Raw genomic sequence first — 20,005 nt, 5'->3', positions numbered from 1 at the left:
TAACAAACCCTAAGAGGCACTAGGACTTTTTTTTCCTTCCTTTCGTGGTGTTTTGACTTGAAGGTTACTTAGCCTGTTGGCCACGGGACGAAGCAACTACTGTACCCATCGACTGGAAAAACACAAGTTAGAGACGGAAAAGTGTACCCCGCGTGGTGTGAACTAGCGTACAGGTTATGGGCTGATGTGTCCCAGGGAAAGTCACGGTTCCACTTGCTCCTGCGAAAACAGATGTGTACTTGCATTGGGCAGACAGAGCCCAGATCGTATGAAGCGCTTTCATTTTAAGCAAGTAGCAGGGTGAGAACAAGAAGCCCATTCTGGAAGGGAGTCAATGCCCAGGCAGCAAGTAGCTGCTGCTAGGAGGCCTTATGCACTTGCTCACTTGGGAGAAAGCCTCCTGCTCAGAAGAAGAGAGTGTCCTTTCTCTGCGGGTGCCCCGTGTAGGGGGACTTTTACCTTTCAAACGTGTATTCACTTTCAGCCCTGAAGTAGTACACGTGGGACTTGAAATGCAGCTTGAACACGTAGTCCTTGTGGATGTCCTCGGACTCCGAGGGAATGGTGAGCGAGTACCCAAGCAGAGGCAGGCTGGCGAGGGGGTGACTGTCCTGGAAGGGGGCACAGAAGGTGGGAGCAGCCACAGGTGTGGCACCTGCCCGCAGCAGCTGGTCTGGGCTGAGGTCCGGGCCCGGGTGCGTCGTGTCGGCCACCGGTGACATCACCCGCGCCCCCCTCCCCCGCATCCAACCAGCAGACGCGCGGCCCTTGGGCAAGTGGATAATGTCAGCCTTCGCTTGGAGCTGCGGGGTCTCTGATGGCCGTGGCCTTGCCCAGCCTGCGGTGGGCCCCCCCTCCGACACCTGGGCGGCTCGGGGGTCAAGTTACTTGTTCATCCTTCCAGAGGAAAGCTGCCTGCTCCCCGAGGAGGGAGGGTCCTTCAGGCTCTTCCCCAGCCGCCACCCTGGGCACATACCTGGTGCGACTTGTAGAAGAACAGGCAGAAGTTTGTGAAGACTACCCACAGCTTCTGCCATCCATTGCTGTTTTTGAATTTCCTCAGCAGGTTCCCAGACAGCTGATTCTGCAAGACAAGTCAGCCCGTAAGGGGCCCGGGTTGGGGCACCCCTGGTCCGGTGGAAAGGACAACTCAGTGTCACGTCCAGTGGGGCCCACCGGCAGGGCCGTGCTTCTGGGGAGCAGGCTTCCTGGGGGGGGACTTAAGAAAACGGCCTTTCGCTCTGGGAGGGGGACTGTGTGAGCCTGGTTTAATTTTCCTGTCACCTGGTACGGGCTGAATTCTGTCCCCCAAATGTATCCTGAAATCCTAACTGCCCCCCCCCACCTGCCAGTACCTCAGAATGTGACCTTATTTGGAAATAGGGTCATCGGATGTAGAATTAAGGAGGAGATGGTCCTGGAGTATAGGCCTGTATCCACTACGGCTGACATCCTTCTAAAAAGGAGACAGACACAGGGCAGCGCCTGTGGCAACAGGCAGGCTCGAGCGATGCGTCTACGAGCCGAAGAACACCAAGGCTGGTCAGCAGCCCACAGACGCCGGGAGCGGCAAGGCAGCCTCCTCCCACACAGGTTTAGAGGGAGCTGGGCCCTCTTGCCACCTTGCTTGCTGGCCCTGTGACCTCCAGGATGGTGAGACAGATCTGCCCAGGGGGGTGGTGCTCGTGCTGGCATCCGTGGGAAAGGATCCATCCCCCTCAACTCTAAGCCATCAGGAGCCCGGCGCCAGCCAGCAGCTCCTGACCGCCCCCTGGTGGCCCTGGCTGCAACGCCGGATTTCAGCGCGGAGCCTCCAGGCCCCATCCTGCACTGGTGGAACAGGCATTCCGGGCGTCCGTCCTGGTGTAGCTCCGGCGCCCCGTGGTCTCCTGAGGCCCGCAGGAGCTGCCGGCACAGTGCATCACCCCGAGCTCGCAGGCAGCCGCGGGGGGACGCCGGGAGCAGAGGCTGTGCGTCCCCGCCTTCTCTCCAAAGCCCCTGTGTCGCCTCTCAGGGGACCCTAAGAAGCCTCATCCCTGTCCCCGACAAGACGGCAGCTCATCCCCAGGAAGCCTCGACGGAGAGAGAGGGATGGTGAATGTAATCACTGCCACTAAATCGTCCCCTTCCAAAGGGTGAAACGGGCAAACGCACCACAATAAAATATACATATACACACACCTGCGTCTACTTCAGTCCCTCCCTTTGGGGCTTTTCCAGTAACCTGTATTTAATCCAACGGCATTCTTAAGTAAGGCCCCTCTGAGAAGAGTTTACATTTCTCTGGCTGCGAGTCGCTTGCAGTCTGATGGGGGAGACGGCGTGTCAGGCCGAGAGCACACAGGAAGCAGAGGTGTCCCTGTGGCCCCCGCAGACAGTGAGTGTGCCATCACTCCTCCTGGCTGCCACTTGCCCACTGGCGAAAGGCACAAGAAAAGGGGAGCTATGGGTTCCAGCAGGTGATGGTGGCAACCAGAGTGGGGATTTGATGCTTGTGCAATAGCACACATGATTGCATGCAAGTCTCACTCTGGAGGAAGGAGAGTAGCACATTTTCTTTTCCTTATACTTCTTATTTTTATACTGAATCAAGTAAATTCCTCCAGCCAGAACCCCAAAAAACCCTTTCTCTTAGATGCAGTTACCTTTGGAACAAAAGCCAGTCCAACCCACAGTGTGGTTTACACAGTTCATGGATGAACCAGGTTCCAGGCCAGTGTTTTTTCCAAGGCAGGTTCATGAGAACACTCTTAACTTCTGCCAGCAGCCTTGAATCCCCCTGGAACATGCCAGGGTATACGTTCTGAGTAAGTCCTTCTAACAGATTAGACGCTTCTTAGTAATTGTATCCACTGGTCCCTCCTTGCTCCCCGTTGCCCCAGTGCCCTCCAAAGTTGCCAACCCCACCGAAACTCTCGCTCCCTTGGCTTCACTCCCATACACACTTCAAGTCTCCTACTCGGGTCACATGGCCTCTGAGCTGCTCTCAAGAGCCTGAGCCTGTTGTCTACGCAAATGACCTTTGGGTCTGTCTCCAACCCGGACCAGTCTCCATGTGCTGCCTTTACGGGAGAGGTCCACATTCGCAATCTGGCACCGGCTGATGCCCATTCCTTGCCTTTCCCAGACTGGAGGACGGCGCCTCTTTGCTCTTCCCTCTTCCTGGCTCCCAACTGCTCCGTCCCTGTTGTGGATTGATTCGTGTCCCCCCAGAAGATATTCATGCCCAAAGTCCCAGTACCTGTGAAGATGATGAGCATATTTAGAAATAAGGTCGTTGCAGATACAGTCAAGTTAAGATAAGGTCCTACTGGAGTACGGTGGGTCCTAACCCCAATGCCCGGTGTCCTCATAGGAAGAGGACTTTTTAACAGACACAGGGAGACCCCCGAGTGAGACAGAGGCGGAGACTGGAGTGATGTGTCCACAAGCCAAGAGGACACCGGGGGTGGCTGGCAACCCCCAGAAGCCGGGGGGAAGAGCTGCACCAGGGCCTCCAGAAGGAGCCAAGCCTGCTGACACCGTGAGCGTGGACTTCCGGCCTCCAGCACTGTGAGAGGACACATGTCTGTTGTTAAGCGGTTTCTGATGTGTTTCGGCAGCCACAGGAAGTGAGGGTCCCACTCCTAGTTCTCCCTCTTGCTGCAGTTCCCCCCGTCCTCCTGGTCCTCGCCTGTGTTCAGACGGCTGACACCCTCCTCTCCCCCCAGTCTCCACCGCCTCCCAACTCCAGTCTTACAACACAACTTTGATCGTTTCACCTCTGAACCCCCCCCCCCCGCTGGCCCTACAGCCTACACAAGCCTTCACACTGGCCGTCCCAGCGTCAGCACCCCGACGTTGACGGTGCCCCCAGACTTTCTGCGGAGGCCAGCTCAGTTTCACGCTGCCCCCAAACATCCCCCTCACTCACTCCTACCTGCACGAGCCCTAGAAGAGAGAGAATCTGGCGCCGGGGACGGTGAGAAAGCACGTCAAGAAGGAAGGAGCCACTCCCCCGTGCCCCTTCCCCCAACTCCGGTCATCCAGGGGCATGTGGCACCCACAGGAGCCCACCACCAACACCGGACTGAAGCCACACGCCGTGGGGAAGGGGGATCGGGCAAGGAAGGGACATTTACAGAGCGACAGACGCGCCAGTTCCACGAGCATCCAAGCTGCATCACTGCCACCTTAAAACCACAGCGGCTCAGGGCTCGCTCCCATGGGCTTCAGCGTTCAGCAAACCTTTCCTCAAAGGGCCAAGTACTGTTTTAGGCTTTTTGGGCCAAGGGGCAAAACCAAAGATAGTTGTAGTGACCACTCAAAAATGGAAAACCCTATTCTTTGTTGATGGGCTGTAACCAAGCAGGGGGCGGGCAGGATTTGGTCTGAGGCTGCAGTGTGCTGACCTGGCTCTGCCACACACACACACGGCACCAGTGCAGGCTGTCACCCTGAAAAGCAGGGCTCGAGCTGTGTCTGGGCCGCATTCTTGAATGGCCTGCATGCCTCCAGGATTAAGGAGGAAGGTTCATGCCTACCAACTTCCCACACCTCCACAGCCCTGACTACCCATCGCAAAGGTGAGTATAAAGCGAAGCAAAGAGGATTTCTCCCGCACGGCCGCGCCCTTCCCCTGGCCTCACTGGACTAGAATAGATGGGATCAGGTATTTTTTGCCTCCAGATGGTCACTGCTCCCTCCTTGCTGGAAAGATCCCCGTTCCCTGGAAGAAATCTCTGGTTGGCAAGCTTTGCCAACAGATGCAGTGGAAATGTGATGGGAGGGAGGTTGATGAGTGCAGTGAGCCCCTCGGGAAGAAAGAGCCCCACCCCCTGTGGGGCGGATGCAGGAGGGGAAGGCCAGGCCCAGTCGGGGAGCTCCGCGCCGCTGGGACACAGCCCCCTGCGGGTGAGGATGGTTTGACAAGGAAGCACGGGTCTTAGAACATTAGCTGTGGCAGGGAAACGCACCAAACGCAGTTCCGTGCAACTGGGAAGGTCAGTTCCAGAAAACAATCTCAGGAAACCCCTATGGACTATCCATCAAGCAATGTTTGGCTCATCTGAACCAACACACTGTTGGTTCAGAAAGCAAACACACCGCTGTTCTTGGCTCACAATCTCCTATGTGACATTTTTGGGCCAGGCACACTTATACTCAGGAACTCAGCATCTGTCAGATTTTAGAAAGATAATCCAGTGCCTGTCCTCTATGGCACCCCAGGCAGCGGGGTCTGAGGCTGTAGCCCAGAATCAAACACAGCGATTCTGTAGTAAAACAGGACGCGCTCACAAAACCGATAAACAGCCTCCTGACCGCTCAGGTCAGGTTCTGCCGTCAATGGGGTATGAAGAGGACTTCGCGGTTTTAGAGCTTTCTGGGCTTTGCATTTTCTGAAAGGTTGGGGATTACGGACCTGGACTGGAGGACGCCTAGAGAATGAGATCTGGAGAGTTCTGGAAGGTTCACGGTCGCAATACGAGGAGAGCCCCCATCCCCAAAGCCAGCTCTTCGGGACGCTCGAGAGCCGGCTTCTCGCAGGTTCTTCCATGAACTGCACCTACCTGCTGTGGCCCTGGCTGGCACCAGCCTTCCGACCATACCGCCTCCCCGCACCCGATAACGGGGGCTGCTCCAGGGCGCAGCAAGAACGGCGCCTGGGCGGCCCATCCGGACCTCTCGGCGCGGACACATGAATAAAGGCACGCACAGCCCCCGTCCTGTGGCTAACTCCGCGAGAGGAAAGGGCACGGTCCAGAGAACAAAAGAAAACCATCACTGCACAGGCGGCCTGCAAACGGACAGACGCCAAAGCCGGTGCACCTGCCGGCCCACGGAGCGCGCATGCTCAGAAGGCCGGCGCCCGTGGCCGGACCCCCCGCTCCCCCCACCCGCCGCCGGCCCTACCTCCACGGCCACGCTGAAGTCCACCATGGAGACGCTGGTGTTGCGGTGCCAGCACACGTGCACCATGGTGTTGCCGCGGTGCGGGGCCTGGCGCTCCAACGAGGTGCGCGAGGCGCTGAGGTCGTCCTCCGACTCCTGGTCGCCCGCCGCCTCCTCCGGGGACTCTGCGGGGGCAGCAAGAGGCGGCGCTTTCCTTTCTGCTCGCCAGGAGGGCCCCTGTCCCGCCCCCTCCCAGGGGCCGAATGGGACGGGAAGGCTGGGGGTCCCGGGCACCCACCGAGCAGGAAGTCACACTGGCAGCGAGGGCTTGGCCAGGGGCGTCTCCCCAGTCCCTCCGCCAGGGAGCCCCCAACAGTCTTCTCCCCGCCCCTTGCCCCCCAGAGGCTGACAAGCGGCAGTGCTGGCCCAGAAAAGATGCGATTTCTCCGCTCGCCCATTCTCTTTTAAGGGGCTTTGTTTTTTTAACTTTTATAAAAAGTAAGTTCCTTGATTTTTAGCTTAAAACACAAACGCAGACTGTGGATATGGGGCGCCTCGGTAAGGCAATTTTCAGTGCCACGCTTACTGCTGTCAGGAGGGCTGCTGGCCAGGAACTCGGGGGCGGGGCCGCTGCTTTTCTCGGCCAAGTCAATGGCCATCTGTATGTCCTCCACCCACTTTTCCATCTCGGACCGAGAACTGAAGGAGGAGAGATGGACGTCAGGTATTTCCAGGCCACAGTGGGGAGAAGGGGTACCGAGGTCGAAGGTCAGGCTTCCCGCGTTACCTGGCGGCCACGACGATGGACTGGCGCTGGCCCCGCAGGGTGAGGCAGTGGGGCACGCCCCACTCGTCCTCACTTTCCTCCATCTGTGGGGCGAGTGTTCATAAGTTACCGCCGAGCAGCGGGTGGGATACTCAGCGCATTTTCAAACGTTCACCAAACTGACTACAGCTCGGCGGACCAAGTCCAAAAAAGTCCCCATCGGGAGGGTGAAAGCAAGGTCAAAATGCATTATATTTTTTCGTCAGAGCCATAAACCTCCCTCTACCCGACCACTGAGGAGAGTGTGGGAATAAGCCACACTGGGGCACACTGGCGCCCTGTCTGCCTCTGCCCACCAAGGATCACAGAATATGGACACCCGGTCCACTGGACATCTCGGGAGAAAGGCTGCTTCCTGGTCTTCACTCCACGTGGACGGTGAGGATGGCCTCTCAGGGCCCCGGGGCCAGGCACCGGGCAGCGAAAGGCAAGCTCACACCACGTAGGCACGGCAGCTTGCCTCTGCACTTGATTCCGGAAGGAACATAGCCGTGCATCCCAGGTGCAGGACAGGGAGTGAGGTCCCGGGGCCCCCCTAGGGGAGCCCTAACAAGGCCCAGGTTTTTCACAGCGCCTGTGATGCTCTCACTTCCTTGTCAAGCCCCTCCCCCCGTCACTGGCTCCTGCACCCCGCAGGCAGCCCAGAGGCAGAGGTCCCCATCCCGTGCCCACGGCGCATACTCACGGTCATGCCGTAGAGCGGGAGCTGCCCGTGAACTTTAAACTGATTCGAGGCCGTCAGCCCCCTGCTCGTGTACAGCAAGACGTCGTTGAACTAGAACAACAAGGACAAGCGCGGCTGAGATGAACGGGCTCCGTTTGAAACCGACACGTACAGAAACCACGTTTTCAGAATCCGACGAGACAATTCGCGGATCTCAACAACTCCGGTCCGAGCAGCTCTGGCTGCCCCTCCTGCCTCCCAGGCATCCCCTCTGGGGTGGCCGAGGCCCGGCGCCGTGACCCTTGCTGCTTCCAAGGGCTCACAAGTCACCGATCACCTTGCACAAACAGCTCTCACCACTTACCAGGAAGAACATGCGCTGCTGGAGCCCCTTCCCGGAGAGCTTGCTGAGGCTGCCCAGGCGGATGAATTCCTGCAGAGAAAACACACCCGCGAGCTGGCTGGGAGCCTGCGACGCCGCGTCAGCGCAGACTCAACGCGATGTGAGATGCTTCCGCCCATCGTGGTCCCTTTCACGCTAAAAATCGTATCCGTCATAGCTGCTATTTACTGAATGCCGTGCTGTGCCGCCTCTAAGCTCCTCTCCTTCTGAGCAACCTGCAAGGCAGGGGCTAGCTTTGGCTCCACTACCAGAGAAGAAGCTAGCGGTCGGAGGTCCAGTGGCCTGTGCGGTGGGCTGGTTCACACCGGGACCTATAACTCTACACTTAACCCCCAGGCCCTCAGGGCTTCTGGCTGTGAGGAGGGGACAAGGCCCCTGGATGGATACAAAGTGGCAGCCGGGGACCAGGAAGACAGATACGCCATAGGAGAGAACTGTGAATAGAGGAATCTTCTCCACGACTTAAAATCTGGTTCTCAAAAACTAGTAACTGTGTTCTAGGATGAAAGAGCCAGAAAGGAACTCTCCCTCCCGACAATAAACTTCTGAGGGCACAGACCATTCAGGGGCGCTTCAGAAACCCTCCACAAAACTATCATTTAAAAAACTGTGGTAAAATACACATAAAACTTACCCTGCATGACCTTTAGTGCATTCATCACTACCATCTAGGTCCAGAACTTTCCATCACCCAAAAGGAAACCTCATCACCATTAAGCAGTCAGTCCCCATTTCTCACTCGCCGTTTCCGCCTCCCCTAGCACTTGGCAACCGCCAATCTGTTTTCTGTCTCTATGGATTTGCCTATTTCATATAAGTCAAACATGTAATATTGTAGCTTTTTGTGTCTGGCCTATTTCACTTAGCATAATGTTTTCAAGGTTCATCCATGCTGTGGCAAGTGTCAGAAATTCGTTCCTCTCTGTGGCTGAACATTCCGCTGCATGGATAGGGCACACTTTGTCTACCCACTTAGGCTGTTGATGGGTATTTGAGTTGTTTCCCCTTCTGGCTACTCTGAACAGTGCTGCTCTACACATGCATGTTCAACTTTTTGTTTGAGCACCTATTTTCAATTCTTCTGGGTATAGAGCCAGGAGTGGAATTGCTGGGTCATGAGGAAATTCTATGGTTAACTTATTAAGGAACCGCCAAACTATGTTTCCACAGAGCTGCTTTTAAAACACAGCTGCAAGTTCTCTGACATTCCTCCCACAGAGGCTGGCCTCTGTCCCCCCTTCCCTTGGATGTGCGTACACTGGTGACCAATTTGACAAATGGAGTATGGAAGTGATGCTGCGTGACCTCTGAGACCAGGTCATAAAACTACACACAGCCTCTGCTTTGTGCCTGGGAACCCTAAACTGCACATAAGCAGTGAGACCACCCTGAACCCACGCTGGGGAGGCCCCTCGTGGGCTCTCAGGTGCACGGTCCCAGCTGAGCCCTGCCTCCAGCCGTCTGCCGAGTGTAAGCCTTGGCCCCTCCAGGTCAGCCCACCTGGGACCTCTGTCAATGCCCTAAAGAAAGAAGAAGCACCTGGCTGAGTCCTGCCCCATTCCCAACTCACAAAACCGTGACATATACTAAAAGGTTGTCTTCAGTCACTAAGTATTGGGGCTGTTTGTTACCTAGTTTTCCTGTGACCTCAGTAGCTAACGAGCCAAGAACAGGGACTCAACCAGTTCATTTGCATTCTATAGACTCTGCACAGCCTGACTCTTGCTTTGGTCCTTTATGAAATGTCAATCAAAGACTACACCTGCTGGCGATTTAACTGACACATTTTGGAGATCAACAAAGTGACACATAACAAATACTTGCTGGTCCAGGGGATGGATGCTATAAGACAGCAACGGTACCGTATGGAGAAACAGTGTTTGGGGACTGCTTTCATCACTGAAGGGGATCAGAGAACGAGGAGTGGTGACCCTACTGTGCCGTCACTCCTGTTCCCGGCTCGCGTGTCCGACGTTGTTATATGTGCGTTTTCTTAACGAATCTGAGGGATGTGGGAAGGGGCAGATGGAGCTTCTGCAGAAGGGCTATGGGCTCAGATCATTGTCTCAGGGCTGGAGATGGAAAATGCCTCCTGCCCAGAATGGTTTTTTAATTTTTTTAAAAAACCATGAAATAGGAGAAAAAGAAAAGGCTCCTAATATCCTTAAGCTCAAGCTGCTTCCTACTGGAATGAAATTCACAATATCCAGGCCTCTGAGTTTTATCCAAATGAACCCCCGCTATCCTCCTGGAAGAACTCTCAGGGACAGAAAACACACCCTGGGGGCCTGGCTCAGGCCGGAGCGTGCTGGGGCCTTTTGCCTCCTGCCTTCCAGGAAGTGACCTCATCTCGGCCTGACCCTAGCGGGAGGGCAGCAGGATTACACCCGAAAGCTGGGTGAGGAATTAGACCGCAGGGAGCTCGAACGTTAGAAGCTCACCTTTACATCTCAATTTTTCAAATTCCACCAGTAGATAAATCTGTCAGAGCCTTCTTTCCACTCATCAGGTTATTCGATAATTTAAAATTAAAAAAAAAACAAAAAACAAAAAACCAGGGTACTTCCTTGGCGGTCCAGTGGTTAACACTTTTCCTTCCAAGGCAGGGGGCGTGGGTTCGATCCCTGGTCGGGGAGCTAAGATCCCGCATGCCTCATGGCCAAAAAAACCAAAAACATAAAACAGAAGTAATATTGTAACAAATTCAATAAAGACTTAAAAAAAAAAAAGAAAGATAATCAATTAGCCTCCATGTGGGGAACAGCCCGTCTTAGAACTCGCCCCTCTGAGGGTCTTAGATCCCTCCTTCCCATTTCAGTGAGGGTTGACTTTGAAACAGTGAGTGGCCGTGAAGCAGGCAGATGAACATAAGAATATGCAGATAAGGTGGGTCTGCAGCGTGTAACCAGCACCCAAATTCTGACTTCAGCTTCATCAATAATGATGACCTTCTTTTATTTAGCACGTGGTGTGAGCCTGACATGTGCTGGGTGCTTATATTAGCTGCATATGTGAGCCTGTAAATTCATCCCCATTTTTCAGATAAGGAAACTGAGGAGCAAAATGAGTGAGGAACTTGCCCAGATCACCTGGTCAGTTGGTGGGTGAGAGAGCCCGTATCTGATCTGATGAAAAGCTTCTGGTGCCTTCTACAATGCTGTGCTGTGTACTCAATGACATTATAATAAGCATAAACTTAGTCTCTTCAAATAAGTGTAGGTGGGGGAAGAGGAAGATAATTCGTATTTATTGTGTTAGTTTTGCACATTAAATCTCATTTGATCCGTATCACCTACGACGGAGAAGGTATGATCCCCATGTTACAGAAGGGAGGGAACATTCCAGTAAGTGAGCCATCCCAATTCTGGTGGAGCCAGAAATTGAACCCGGGCCACCTACTCCAATCCACTGCTCTTTTCATAGCACCGTGGAAACTATTCCTCAAAATAAGTTCCTTACAAATGCTCTGTTTGCCATGTAGCATGATATACTAAATATTTTATAACATCCAAAGTTAAGAGAAAATTAATTCCACAAGGCCTTAAAGGCTTCTGCATGGATGGGTAAACGTGATTGTCATGTACTGAGTCCCGGCAGAATATTCTCACCAGCAGAGCTGAAGTAAATCCCAGCTTTAATTTCCACCCAGCATTTACCACATAACTCTTCTGACTACATTTTATAGCTGGTATTCTGGTCAGCTTTGTAATTAGGATTCCCAACAGAAAGACCCAAATACCCAAAAGATGAGGGATGTTCCCTTATCTTTTCTGAGTTACACAGATTTATAGTTTCCAGGGAGGTTACCTGTCCGATAAAACTAGAAGCCCCTGACACACGGGATACTTGTCTGAAGATTAAGGCCGATCAAAGAGGCTAAAATTCCCTTCTGAACCTGGATGAGGTCAAGATAGGGGACTAGTGGAAAAAATTCCCACAGAGAGATTTGACAAGGCACAGCAACTGACTAGTATTTTTAATTCCTGGTCAATGACTGCTTCCTAGGAAGAGAATTGGAAAAAGGCAGGCTACCCTGTATTTTTTAAATGCCCACTGGCCTGGAGAGAGTGTGTTTGGATAGTGAGGCCCTATTTTATTGTGAATGACCTACATGTCATGCACATGGGGAAGTAAAGGTTAATAGTGTGAGTGAATTTGCATCTCTCCCAGAATCATGTTCTGGCTAAAATGTTATTTTAATCCAAATTAAAATTACATTATGCAAATTGCATCTTTTTTTTTTTTTTTTTGGGCCACACCACATGGCATGTGGGATCTTAGTTCCCCAACCAGGGATCGAACCTGTGCCCCCTGCAGTGGAAGCACAGTCTTAACCCCTGGACCACCAGGGAAGGCCCTGTAAATTGCATCTTTAAAAAAATACTTTTCTTACATGGGAATTTATTGCCTGCTTTCATGCACTAGCTTTTCCTCTGCTTTCTATCGCCATTTTACCCAATCCTTAAAAAAGTTTTTTTCTTTATCTTCCATTTTTATTTACCTAAATTTAAAAAAATAAAATAAGGAATCTCAAATCTGCTCAGAATATGGTGGGGAAAAAGTAAATAAGTGGATCAACCAGTAAGGAGAAAAAGCAGCATATGAGGTGGAAGGATTGACTGACTTATCTCCTTCTAACACAAAATTTTTGAATTGACACCATAATGTTCAAGGCATTTTCCCAGTTGTCTCCCAGGGGGGAAGGAAGCCACTTCAGAAGGAGGATATTTTAACTTGGGAGTGTCCATATTCAAAAGGTTCAAATGTAAGTCATTTAAATGTTGTCTTTCTGGCTTTACCTCCAAAGCATACAGAGAGCACAGCTGCTTACCCTTCCTGGAATCACAAGATTGTCAACGCCAATCAAATCTTTCTTGAGTTCATGCAGCTTCTGGAAATTCTCCATCTTGATCATTGTACCGTGAAGCTGGGCCACCATTTCTGTGATCTCTGCCAAAGCAGCTAAGGAAGGAAACGGACACAAAAGCTGCAGTATTAATGGCAGATGTGGGTCATTTTTTTCCCCAATATTTTTAAGATCAGTTCTCCAGGGTAATATCCTCCTGTAGCTGAACTATAACGAAGCCATCCTTCTAGGGAAAACACTGCTAATTCTCAATAATAAAAATTGAGTGATTTACTTTATGTGTTGATTGGTTTTGCTTTAGTTTCCCCAAACCCATCTTGAAAATATCAATGCCCCCTTCAGAGCTTGGTGGTGTACAGCTGTCCTTCAGTTAGAATTACTTGTTGGCATAAAGGGGCAGCAGCAAGGGAATTCTGTCCCAGGGGCAGAGATTTCCCTCCCTTCCCTGTTACCTGGAAAGAACAGAGCAGAGGGAGCACAGAAAAGCCATAGAAAAATCCAGGGCAAAGGAGGGATCTTTCTGGCAAAGGGTCTAACTGGTAGTGCAACACTTTTGGGTAACAAACATTCCACCACACCCCGGTTCTTCCTTCTGCAGACATTTATAGAGTTTATAAAATGGTTGTAAAGAACAGCTGCAAACTAAATTTTCCAACGTGGGCACATCTCCCCTATACTGACAGGCATCCAGTATGGAAAAGGAGCTGGTGTCCTGTTAGCACGGGTTTGGGTGGCAGGCACATCCATAGTAGCTGAGCATTTTTGTCTGTTTGTCAAGGGAAAGCAAGAAACGTTTGTCCACTGAACTTCGATCTTCAGGACAGTAAACACGGCCTCCCCCCTCCCCCCAGCACCTCAACTGTGGCAGGAAGCATTCCTTTTTTTTTTTTGCTGTCTCCCTGGGGATGCAAACGAAATGCTTCCTGGCTTCTTATCACAGAATGCTTCTTGTCTCAGCCATAGTGACAAACCCAGAGCTTGCTCTGTCTTTAGACACGACCAGCCGATTTAGTACAACAAACAATTCCTGGGCACTGAATGTTTAGTGCGGTGGGCGTGCAGAAGCTCTAAGAGGAAAAAGGATGGCAGCCTGGCTCTAGGTGCTCCTGGGGCAAGCATTCTAGAACAGCTCTTGGCTCTCTGCATCCCTCACGTTCAGGAAATCTATGTTCAGATATTCCTTGATTTGCCCCGTCTTTCTACAATGATGCTACCTTATGTTTTCAGCTAGGGAACAGACATTTTTGCCATTTCACTGTGAAGTATAGACTTTTCTCAGTGGAGACTGTTTAGCAAAATAGTAAAATGCAAAACTAGGCAAGTTGGCCTGAGAATAGCACGTGCAAAACTAGAGACGTCCCTCTCCCTCGCCCTCACTCTCTGGGGTAAGAGATCGACGCAGGTCTGAGTCCTGGGAGCTGGGAAGGGCCCTAGGTCATCTCATCCAGACACAGCCAACCGAGACTGCCAATACGGCAGGACAAGGCAGATGGGGGGGGGAGGAGGGCCACCCAGCCTTGAGGGTGAGGCACAGATTAAGCCTTAAAAGAGGACTGTGCCAGGGAAAGGACCAGGAGGTGGCGGCGAGGAGTCCCAGCAGAGGGAACAGAATATACTAAGGCACAAGGCAGGGGGCAGCATGGTCTGTTTCAAAGACGGCAATGTAAAGCAAGCCAAAACCGCGCCTTGAGCCAGTTCTGTTGCCCTTCCGTGAATTGCCAATGTCTTAATTACTCTGACAAATCTTTTCTTTGGTTGTCTTTCTAAAAACTAAGATTAAGTTTATAATACTTCAGGCAAGAGACACTGGTCTTGACATACTAACGGGTGTGCGAATTCATGTTGTCTGTCAAGAGCCACCCGCAGAGGGTGCATTCTGCGCATGCGCTGGCTGCAGAGTGCAGGAGACCCAGCAACAGGCCTCAGGGCCTGGCCCCCCAGGCGCTGCAAGTCCAAGCCCGGGAGCGCGGGCAGTAACAGACCACATACAACGCGAGGCAGAGGACGCAGGTTCAAAAAGACGACGCGTGGCCCAGTGGGAAAAGCATGGTCTGGAATGCCAGCTCTGCTCTTTTGCCAGCTGAGTGACACTCACAAGTCCTTTACCCCCTCTGAGCCTCAGTATTCTTACCTCTAAAATGGGATAACAATAGTTCTCTCATGGGGTTGTTAAAGGATTAAAGGTGTTAGCGTAAGAAAGATACCTGGCGGAGTACCTGGCCCAGGTGCTGAGCGAGGGACAGTGAGTAATATCATCATGAGCCAGTAGGGGGGGTAGGATGGTCAAGAACATGGGTTCTGGGCTTAGGCTACATGTCCTTTACTTTCCAGCTGTGTGACTCTGGGCAGGTTCCTTAACTTCTCTGGTCTCAGCAGCCCCCATATGTAAAATGAGCTCACCACTGTCTCATAGGCTTCTCGTGAAGATTGAGCGTTAACACAGGTGAAATGCTTACAAACGCCCCGCAGCAATGAGGAATAGTATTTATTACCAGCTGTTTTCTGTGGCCCATCCAAGGGGAGGTGATATGAGTTTCCACCATGGAGGTAGAGGAAAGCTTCCTGTAAGGGGCTGACTCTAAGTGGAGCTTCTCCAGGGTTCTTTGCACTAAACCAGGAAGGATGGAAGGAGAAAATGCATGCAAGAGGGGAGGGAAAAGAGAAGCCATGGTGATCATTACCGCCTTCTTTATGTGAAAGACCAAAAGGGGACAGAAAATATTTGACCAGGTCCTAAAAAGCGCATCTGCCCCTCTTGGGACACAGTATCCCCGAGACACCCCGCCCCCCAAGCTCTCACCTCGGCAGTCCCTGAAGTCGGCGTGGCTGGGCGGGTGGTGCTTGCACAGCCGCTCTAGGACCTGCTTGTAGTGCATGAGCCGGTGCAGTGGGCGCAGGAGGAAGGTGTTGAGCGACAGGTAGCACACCTTCTGCAGCTCGAAGTCTCGGCACAAGCTCTCCAGCCGCCGGGAGCCCCGGATGCCGGTCTCCAGCGCCTCCAGAGCCTCGCTGTGCTTCCACAGATGTGCCGCCAGTTGCTGGCGGGCGAGACACGGGAGGGGGTGGGGCAGGGAGCCGGGGAGACAAAAGGGGGAGGGGGAGGGGAGAGAAGAGGGGGAGGGGGGCGGAGTCCTGCTCAGCCACGTGGTCCACCCATTTTGACACTCAGAAGAGATCACCTTCGCTTTCATTACTTCATTCCATTTATCTAATTTCATGTTTTTAATATTTCACTATTTAACTTCTCAGGATGGAATAAAAAGCTCTATTAAAGCATTGCACAGTTCAAAATACACAGGGATTATAAAATATTTGAGATGTATATATAACATTAGAGGTATACATGTCCTTTCAAAACAAGACTGGCAAAACTGAGGGGAAATAAAAGAATGGGAGCTCCTTCAGGGGGCTTGGGATTTTCTCCTAAGCATCAAAAAACGACAGATAGGCCAGGGCCACTGAATAAACGGCATATAGTTAAAACTACGTATTTCTGTTTAACTCCCCCCATTTGCTCACGTAATAATTGAGCATATCCTGCGCTGCTGGATTCCGGGGGGCGGAGGGGAATGAGACTCAGTCCTTCTCTACTGGGGTCTGACCGAGACCCTTTGCTGGAGCAAACTTTTGTCAGGCTCCTGAAGCTTCTCCCAGGCCAGTCTGTGCCCTTCCTGGTACAATTCCGTTTTAGGGAGAACCCTGCTAAGTCAGTTCAGCCAGGACCCTCTGCCCTGGATACCTGGTCACCCTTGACATTGGGGTCTGCATCCCCCGCCGTCCCCAGGTGATGTCTGGGCACCCCACTGGTCTTCGGCAAAGAATCCTGTTAAGTCGGTTCAGCCAGAGTCCCTCCTCACGACCGTGATGTTTTGTCACAGAAATTTTCCATCCTCTGAGCCCCGCCCTGCTCCTTGGCTGTAGATCCCCACTTGCCCCCGGTGCACTTGGAGCTGAACCCAATCCCTCTCTCCCACTGTAAATCCCACTGCAGTGTCCCCATACCTATGACAACAGTCCTGAATAAAGTCTGCTCTACCGTCTTTAACAAGTGCTGTCAAATATCGCTTTCCTTGAACAGGTGGTGGTGGTGGAGACAGACACGGGACAAGAAGTTTGATAGAGCATTCAGGAGGAATTAACTCCTCATGCAGCTGTCGTCCTCACGTCTCACCCCATCAGTATTTCCCAGAGGTGGGCTCACTCTCCGTGTGCTGCTAACTCCCACATCTGGATTCCCCATCCTGGCACCTCCACTTCCACGCTCCGCAAAGAGCGGGAAACACAGTGAGTCCAGACACCAACCCAATACCCCCTGCTGCAACTGAGGCTGCCCCATGATCCTCTAACCCCAGGATGGGTGCCGCCACCAACCGCCTACTCAGGACAGAAAACCTGGGTAAGATTCCAGATCCCCTCATTTTTTGAATCCTTCACCAAGTCCCACCAATTCTACCTCCTAAAAACAGCAAGCCTGTTCCTGGCTTCACCCCATGGTCTTCACTGCCCTTGTTTTGGCCACTGCAATGGTGTCTCCATCGGGGTCTCTGTCTCTACTCCTGACACCTGACTTTCGAGTGCCACCAAAAGGAACTTACACCAATGCAAACGGGCACATGGTCTCTTGCTTGGAATGCGACAAGAAGGTCCACCCTCTCAGGACAAACTCCAGAGTCGTCGTTAGGGCACATGGGGCCCTTAGCATGTAACCCCTTCTGCCTCTCCATCGTGGCCTCTTGCTACTCACCCTGGACACCCACTGAACAACCTGCCCTTGATTGCGCTGGGCCCTGGCACCCAGAACCTCGGCACAGGGCGCTCTGCTCCTAAGACCCCCCCGCAGCCCCACCCTGTCCTTCAGGGTCAGCTCCGGGGCCTTCCCTGCTCTCCAGGCCGAGTTCGCGACTCCTCTTTCCTCCTGGAATTATTGTCCATCTTAGCCTTTATCACGTGGTCTCCCTGCTGACTTTTGTGATTTAAAAAAAATATATATAGATTCATAGGAAGTTGCAAAGACAAGTACAGGGGGGTCGTATGTACCCTCCAGCCGGCTTCCCCTAACGCTCACATCTTGCCTAACTACAGCACAATATCCCCACCAGGACGATGACAGTGGGACAATCCAGAGTTTATTTGGATTCTGCCAGTTACACATGCCCTCACTTGTGCGTGTGTGCATGCGTGTGCACATGTATGTGGCATGGGTGTGCATGCGTGTAGCTCTATGCAGTGTTTTCACACGTGCAGTCCCTTATTTGAGAGAGCACGTCTGTCCTGTCACTACATCCTTGGGGCCTGATACACACCATACGTGCTCCATAGACGTCTGCTGCCTGCATGCATGAATGAGCAAACGAACCAATGCGTGCACCCCGCTCAGAAAGGGGTCCTGCAGGGCCCTGGGTGCCTGGAGAGGTGGATTCAAGGTCACTGGAGCACAGAGTAGAATGTGAAGGACAGGAGGTGGAAGGTGAAAGATCATCCAGGGAAGGCTTCCTCGGTCAGGTTTAGAGCTTGACCTGTATTCTCTAAACCAGAGAGAGACCAGGCGGGTTTGGAGCCCAGTCGGTCTATGATATAAATGGCCGTTGGGGAGGACGAGTGAACGAGAGGCAGCCGGTGAGTCAGCTGGGAAAGAGAGAACTGAGAGGCGGAGGGAGGGAAGCGGGAGGAGTTGAAGGAGGAGAGGGGGCAGGCGGTAGAGGCTCAGGAAGACAGGGCCCGGGAGGGAAGGTCACAGCCTGACCGGCAGGGGAAGGGTCCAGGTAAAAGGTGAGGGCCTCCTTTGCCTGCGTGGATTGTGAAATGCCTTTGGGCATCTGGGCAGATGTTTCCAGTTGAAAGTTCACAGCCCGGGCTAGAGATCACCATCTGGATAGCCTCTGACTTTCAGGCAGGGATCGGAGCCCCGGGCCGGCTCCCTCAGTCCCGTGCGGAGGGTCTGGGGACAGCTGCAGGGTGACGTCAGCATCCGTGCTGAGCCCCTGAACACGTGCAGTTAAACGCACGGCTGGGGGGATGAGCGGGAAAGACACTGCAAGTTGGAGCTCGCCCGAAGCATTTTGGACAAACGTGCCAACCTGGGCTTCTACATCTCCAGAACCTTCTGCCATTCCCCTCCACACTTTATAAAAATTCTTTAAAACCGACGATAACAACCACAATAAAAAAACAACCCAATTTCTCCAGAAGGCTGCCAGAGGCTCTCTGAGCCTCTCCATCTATTTTTATTCTGCCTGCACAGAGTTCCATGCTATAAATGCTGGTGGCATCGGCACAATAATTAAAACGCCAGCACAGCCGAGGGTGAGCCAACTAAATGCAAAAATGCCAACTCACTAGACTGAGGGGGAAAGAATTGCTCTGAGCGGAAATCAGGTCTATTTTTAGGAGGTCTTAGGTGCTAGGTGACCAGAGAGGAGGATGCATGTCTACCGTAGGGCACCCTTCTGCCAGAGGGACACGAGGGGATCTGGTAAACAGGAGAACTCTGGGGCTGTCCCAAGGGGGCGGGGACCGAGCTGGCAGGTCTCTGCCACTGTCCCGAGGTCCATGGAGGAGCCCAAGCCTCAGATGGGAGCCCCCATCCCAGGCAGGCAGAAGGAAGGCAGCACCTTGAGAAAAGGTAAAAACCAAACTGGGCCAAGAAAAAAAGTGCAGAACATGGGGAGAGAGGCTTCCTATGAGGAAAATTAGGAAGTCCAACAGTAACAGAAACGTGTTATAGAAGAGAGAAAAAAGGCTATTTTTATCAAGTGAGAAAAGCCAGTCTGAAAAGGCTACACTGGGTGAGTCCGACTACATAACATTGTGGAAAAGACTATGGAGACAGTAAAAGATGAGTGGTTTGCAGGGGTTGGGGGAGGGGAGGGATGAACGGGTGGAGCACAGAAGGTGTTTAGGGCAGTGAAACTATCCTGTGTGATGCTGTCACGGTGGGTGAGTGACGTCATGCCCTTGGCGAAACCCATGGAACATAAGACACAAAGAGTGAACCCTAATGTAAACTGCGGATTTAGTTAATAATAATATATCAATACTGGCTCATTGGCTGTAACAAATACCCCACACCAGGGCAAGATGTTAATACTAGGGGACGGGGGGGGGTGGGGAGAGAGAGAGAGAGAGAGAGAGAGAGAGAGAGAGAGAGAGAGAGAGAGAGAGAGAGAGAGAGAGAGAGAGAGAGAGAGTGTGTGTGTGTGTGTGTGTGTGTGTGTGTGTGTGTCAGGCAAGGCGAGAATATGGAACCTCCGTGTGAGTTTTCGGCTCAATTTTTCTGTAAACCTAAAATTGCTGTAAAAAATAAAATAATCAAAAACATTACAGAAAGTGAAAAGATGTCTGTTACTGTCCCATCTGAGTTTTGTATATCCACCT

At 52.4% G+C, this 20,005-nt stretch overlaps 1 protein-coding gene across 4 annotated transcripts in view; it reads right to left on the bottom strand.

Annotated features, from left to right (window-relative positions):
* The window catches only part of FARP1 (FERM, ARH/RhoGEF and pleckstrin domain protein 1), a 290,079-nt gene that overhangs the window by 2,624 nt on the left and 267,450 nt on the right, over positions 1-20,005 (bottom strand). For all 4 annotated transcript variants that reach the window (XM_082366088.1, XM_082366087.1, XM_082366090.1 and 1 more), the window contains 9 exons: positions 15,432-15,669; positions 12,596-12,726; positions 7,726-7,794; positions 7,383-7,472; positions 6,659-6,741; positions 6,458-6,570; positions 5,893-6,056; positions 977-1,084; positions 460-611 (listed from right to left, as the gene is read on the bottom strand). In XM_082366088.1, coding sequence (XP_082222214.1) covers positions 460-611; positions 977-1,084; positions 5,893-6,056; positions 6,458-6,570; positions 6,659-6,741; positions 7,383-7,472; positions 7,726-7,794; positions 12,596-12,726; positions 15,432-15,669 — 1,148 coding nt within the window. The remainder of the gene's footprint in view (positions 1-459; positions 612-976; positions 1,085-5,892; positions 6,057-6,457; positions 6,571-6,658; positions 6,742-7,382; positions 7,473-7,725; positions 7,795-12,595; positions 12,727-15,431; positions 15,670-20,005) is intronic.

This window comes from Balaenoptera borealis (assembly GCF_965194805.1).
Source record: "Balaenoptera borealis genome assembly, chromosome: 18".
Classification (NCBI taxonomy): Eukaryota; Metazoa; Chordata; class Mammalia; order Artiodactyla; family Balaenopteridae; genus Balaenoptera; species Balaenoptera borealis.
The sequence above is the reverse complement of the archived record's forward strand: the minus strand, read 5'-3'. Positions and strand labels throughout refer to the sequence as shown.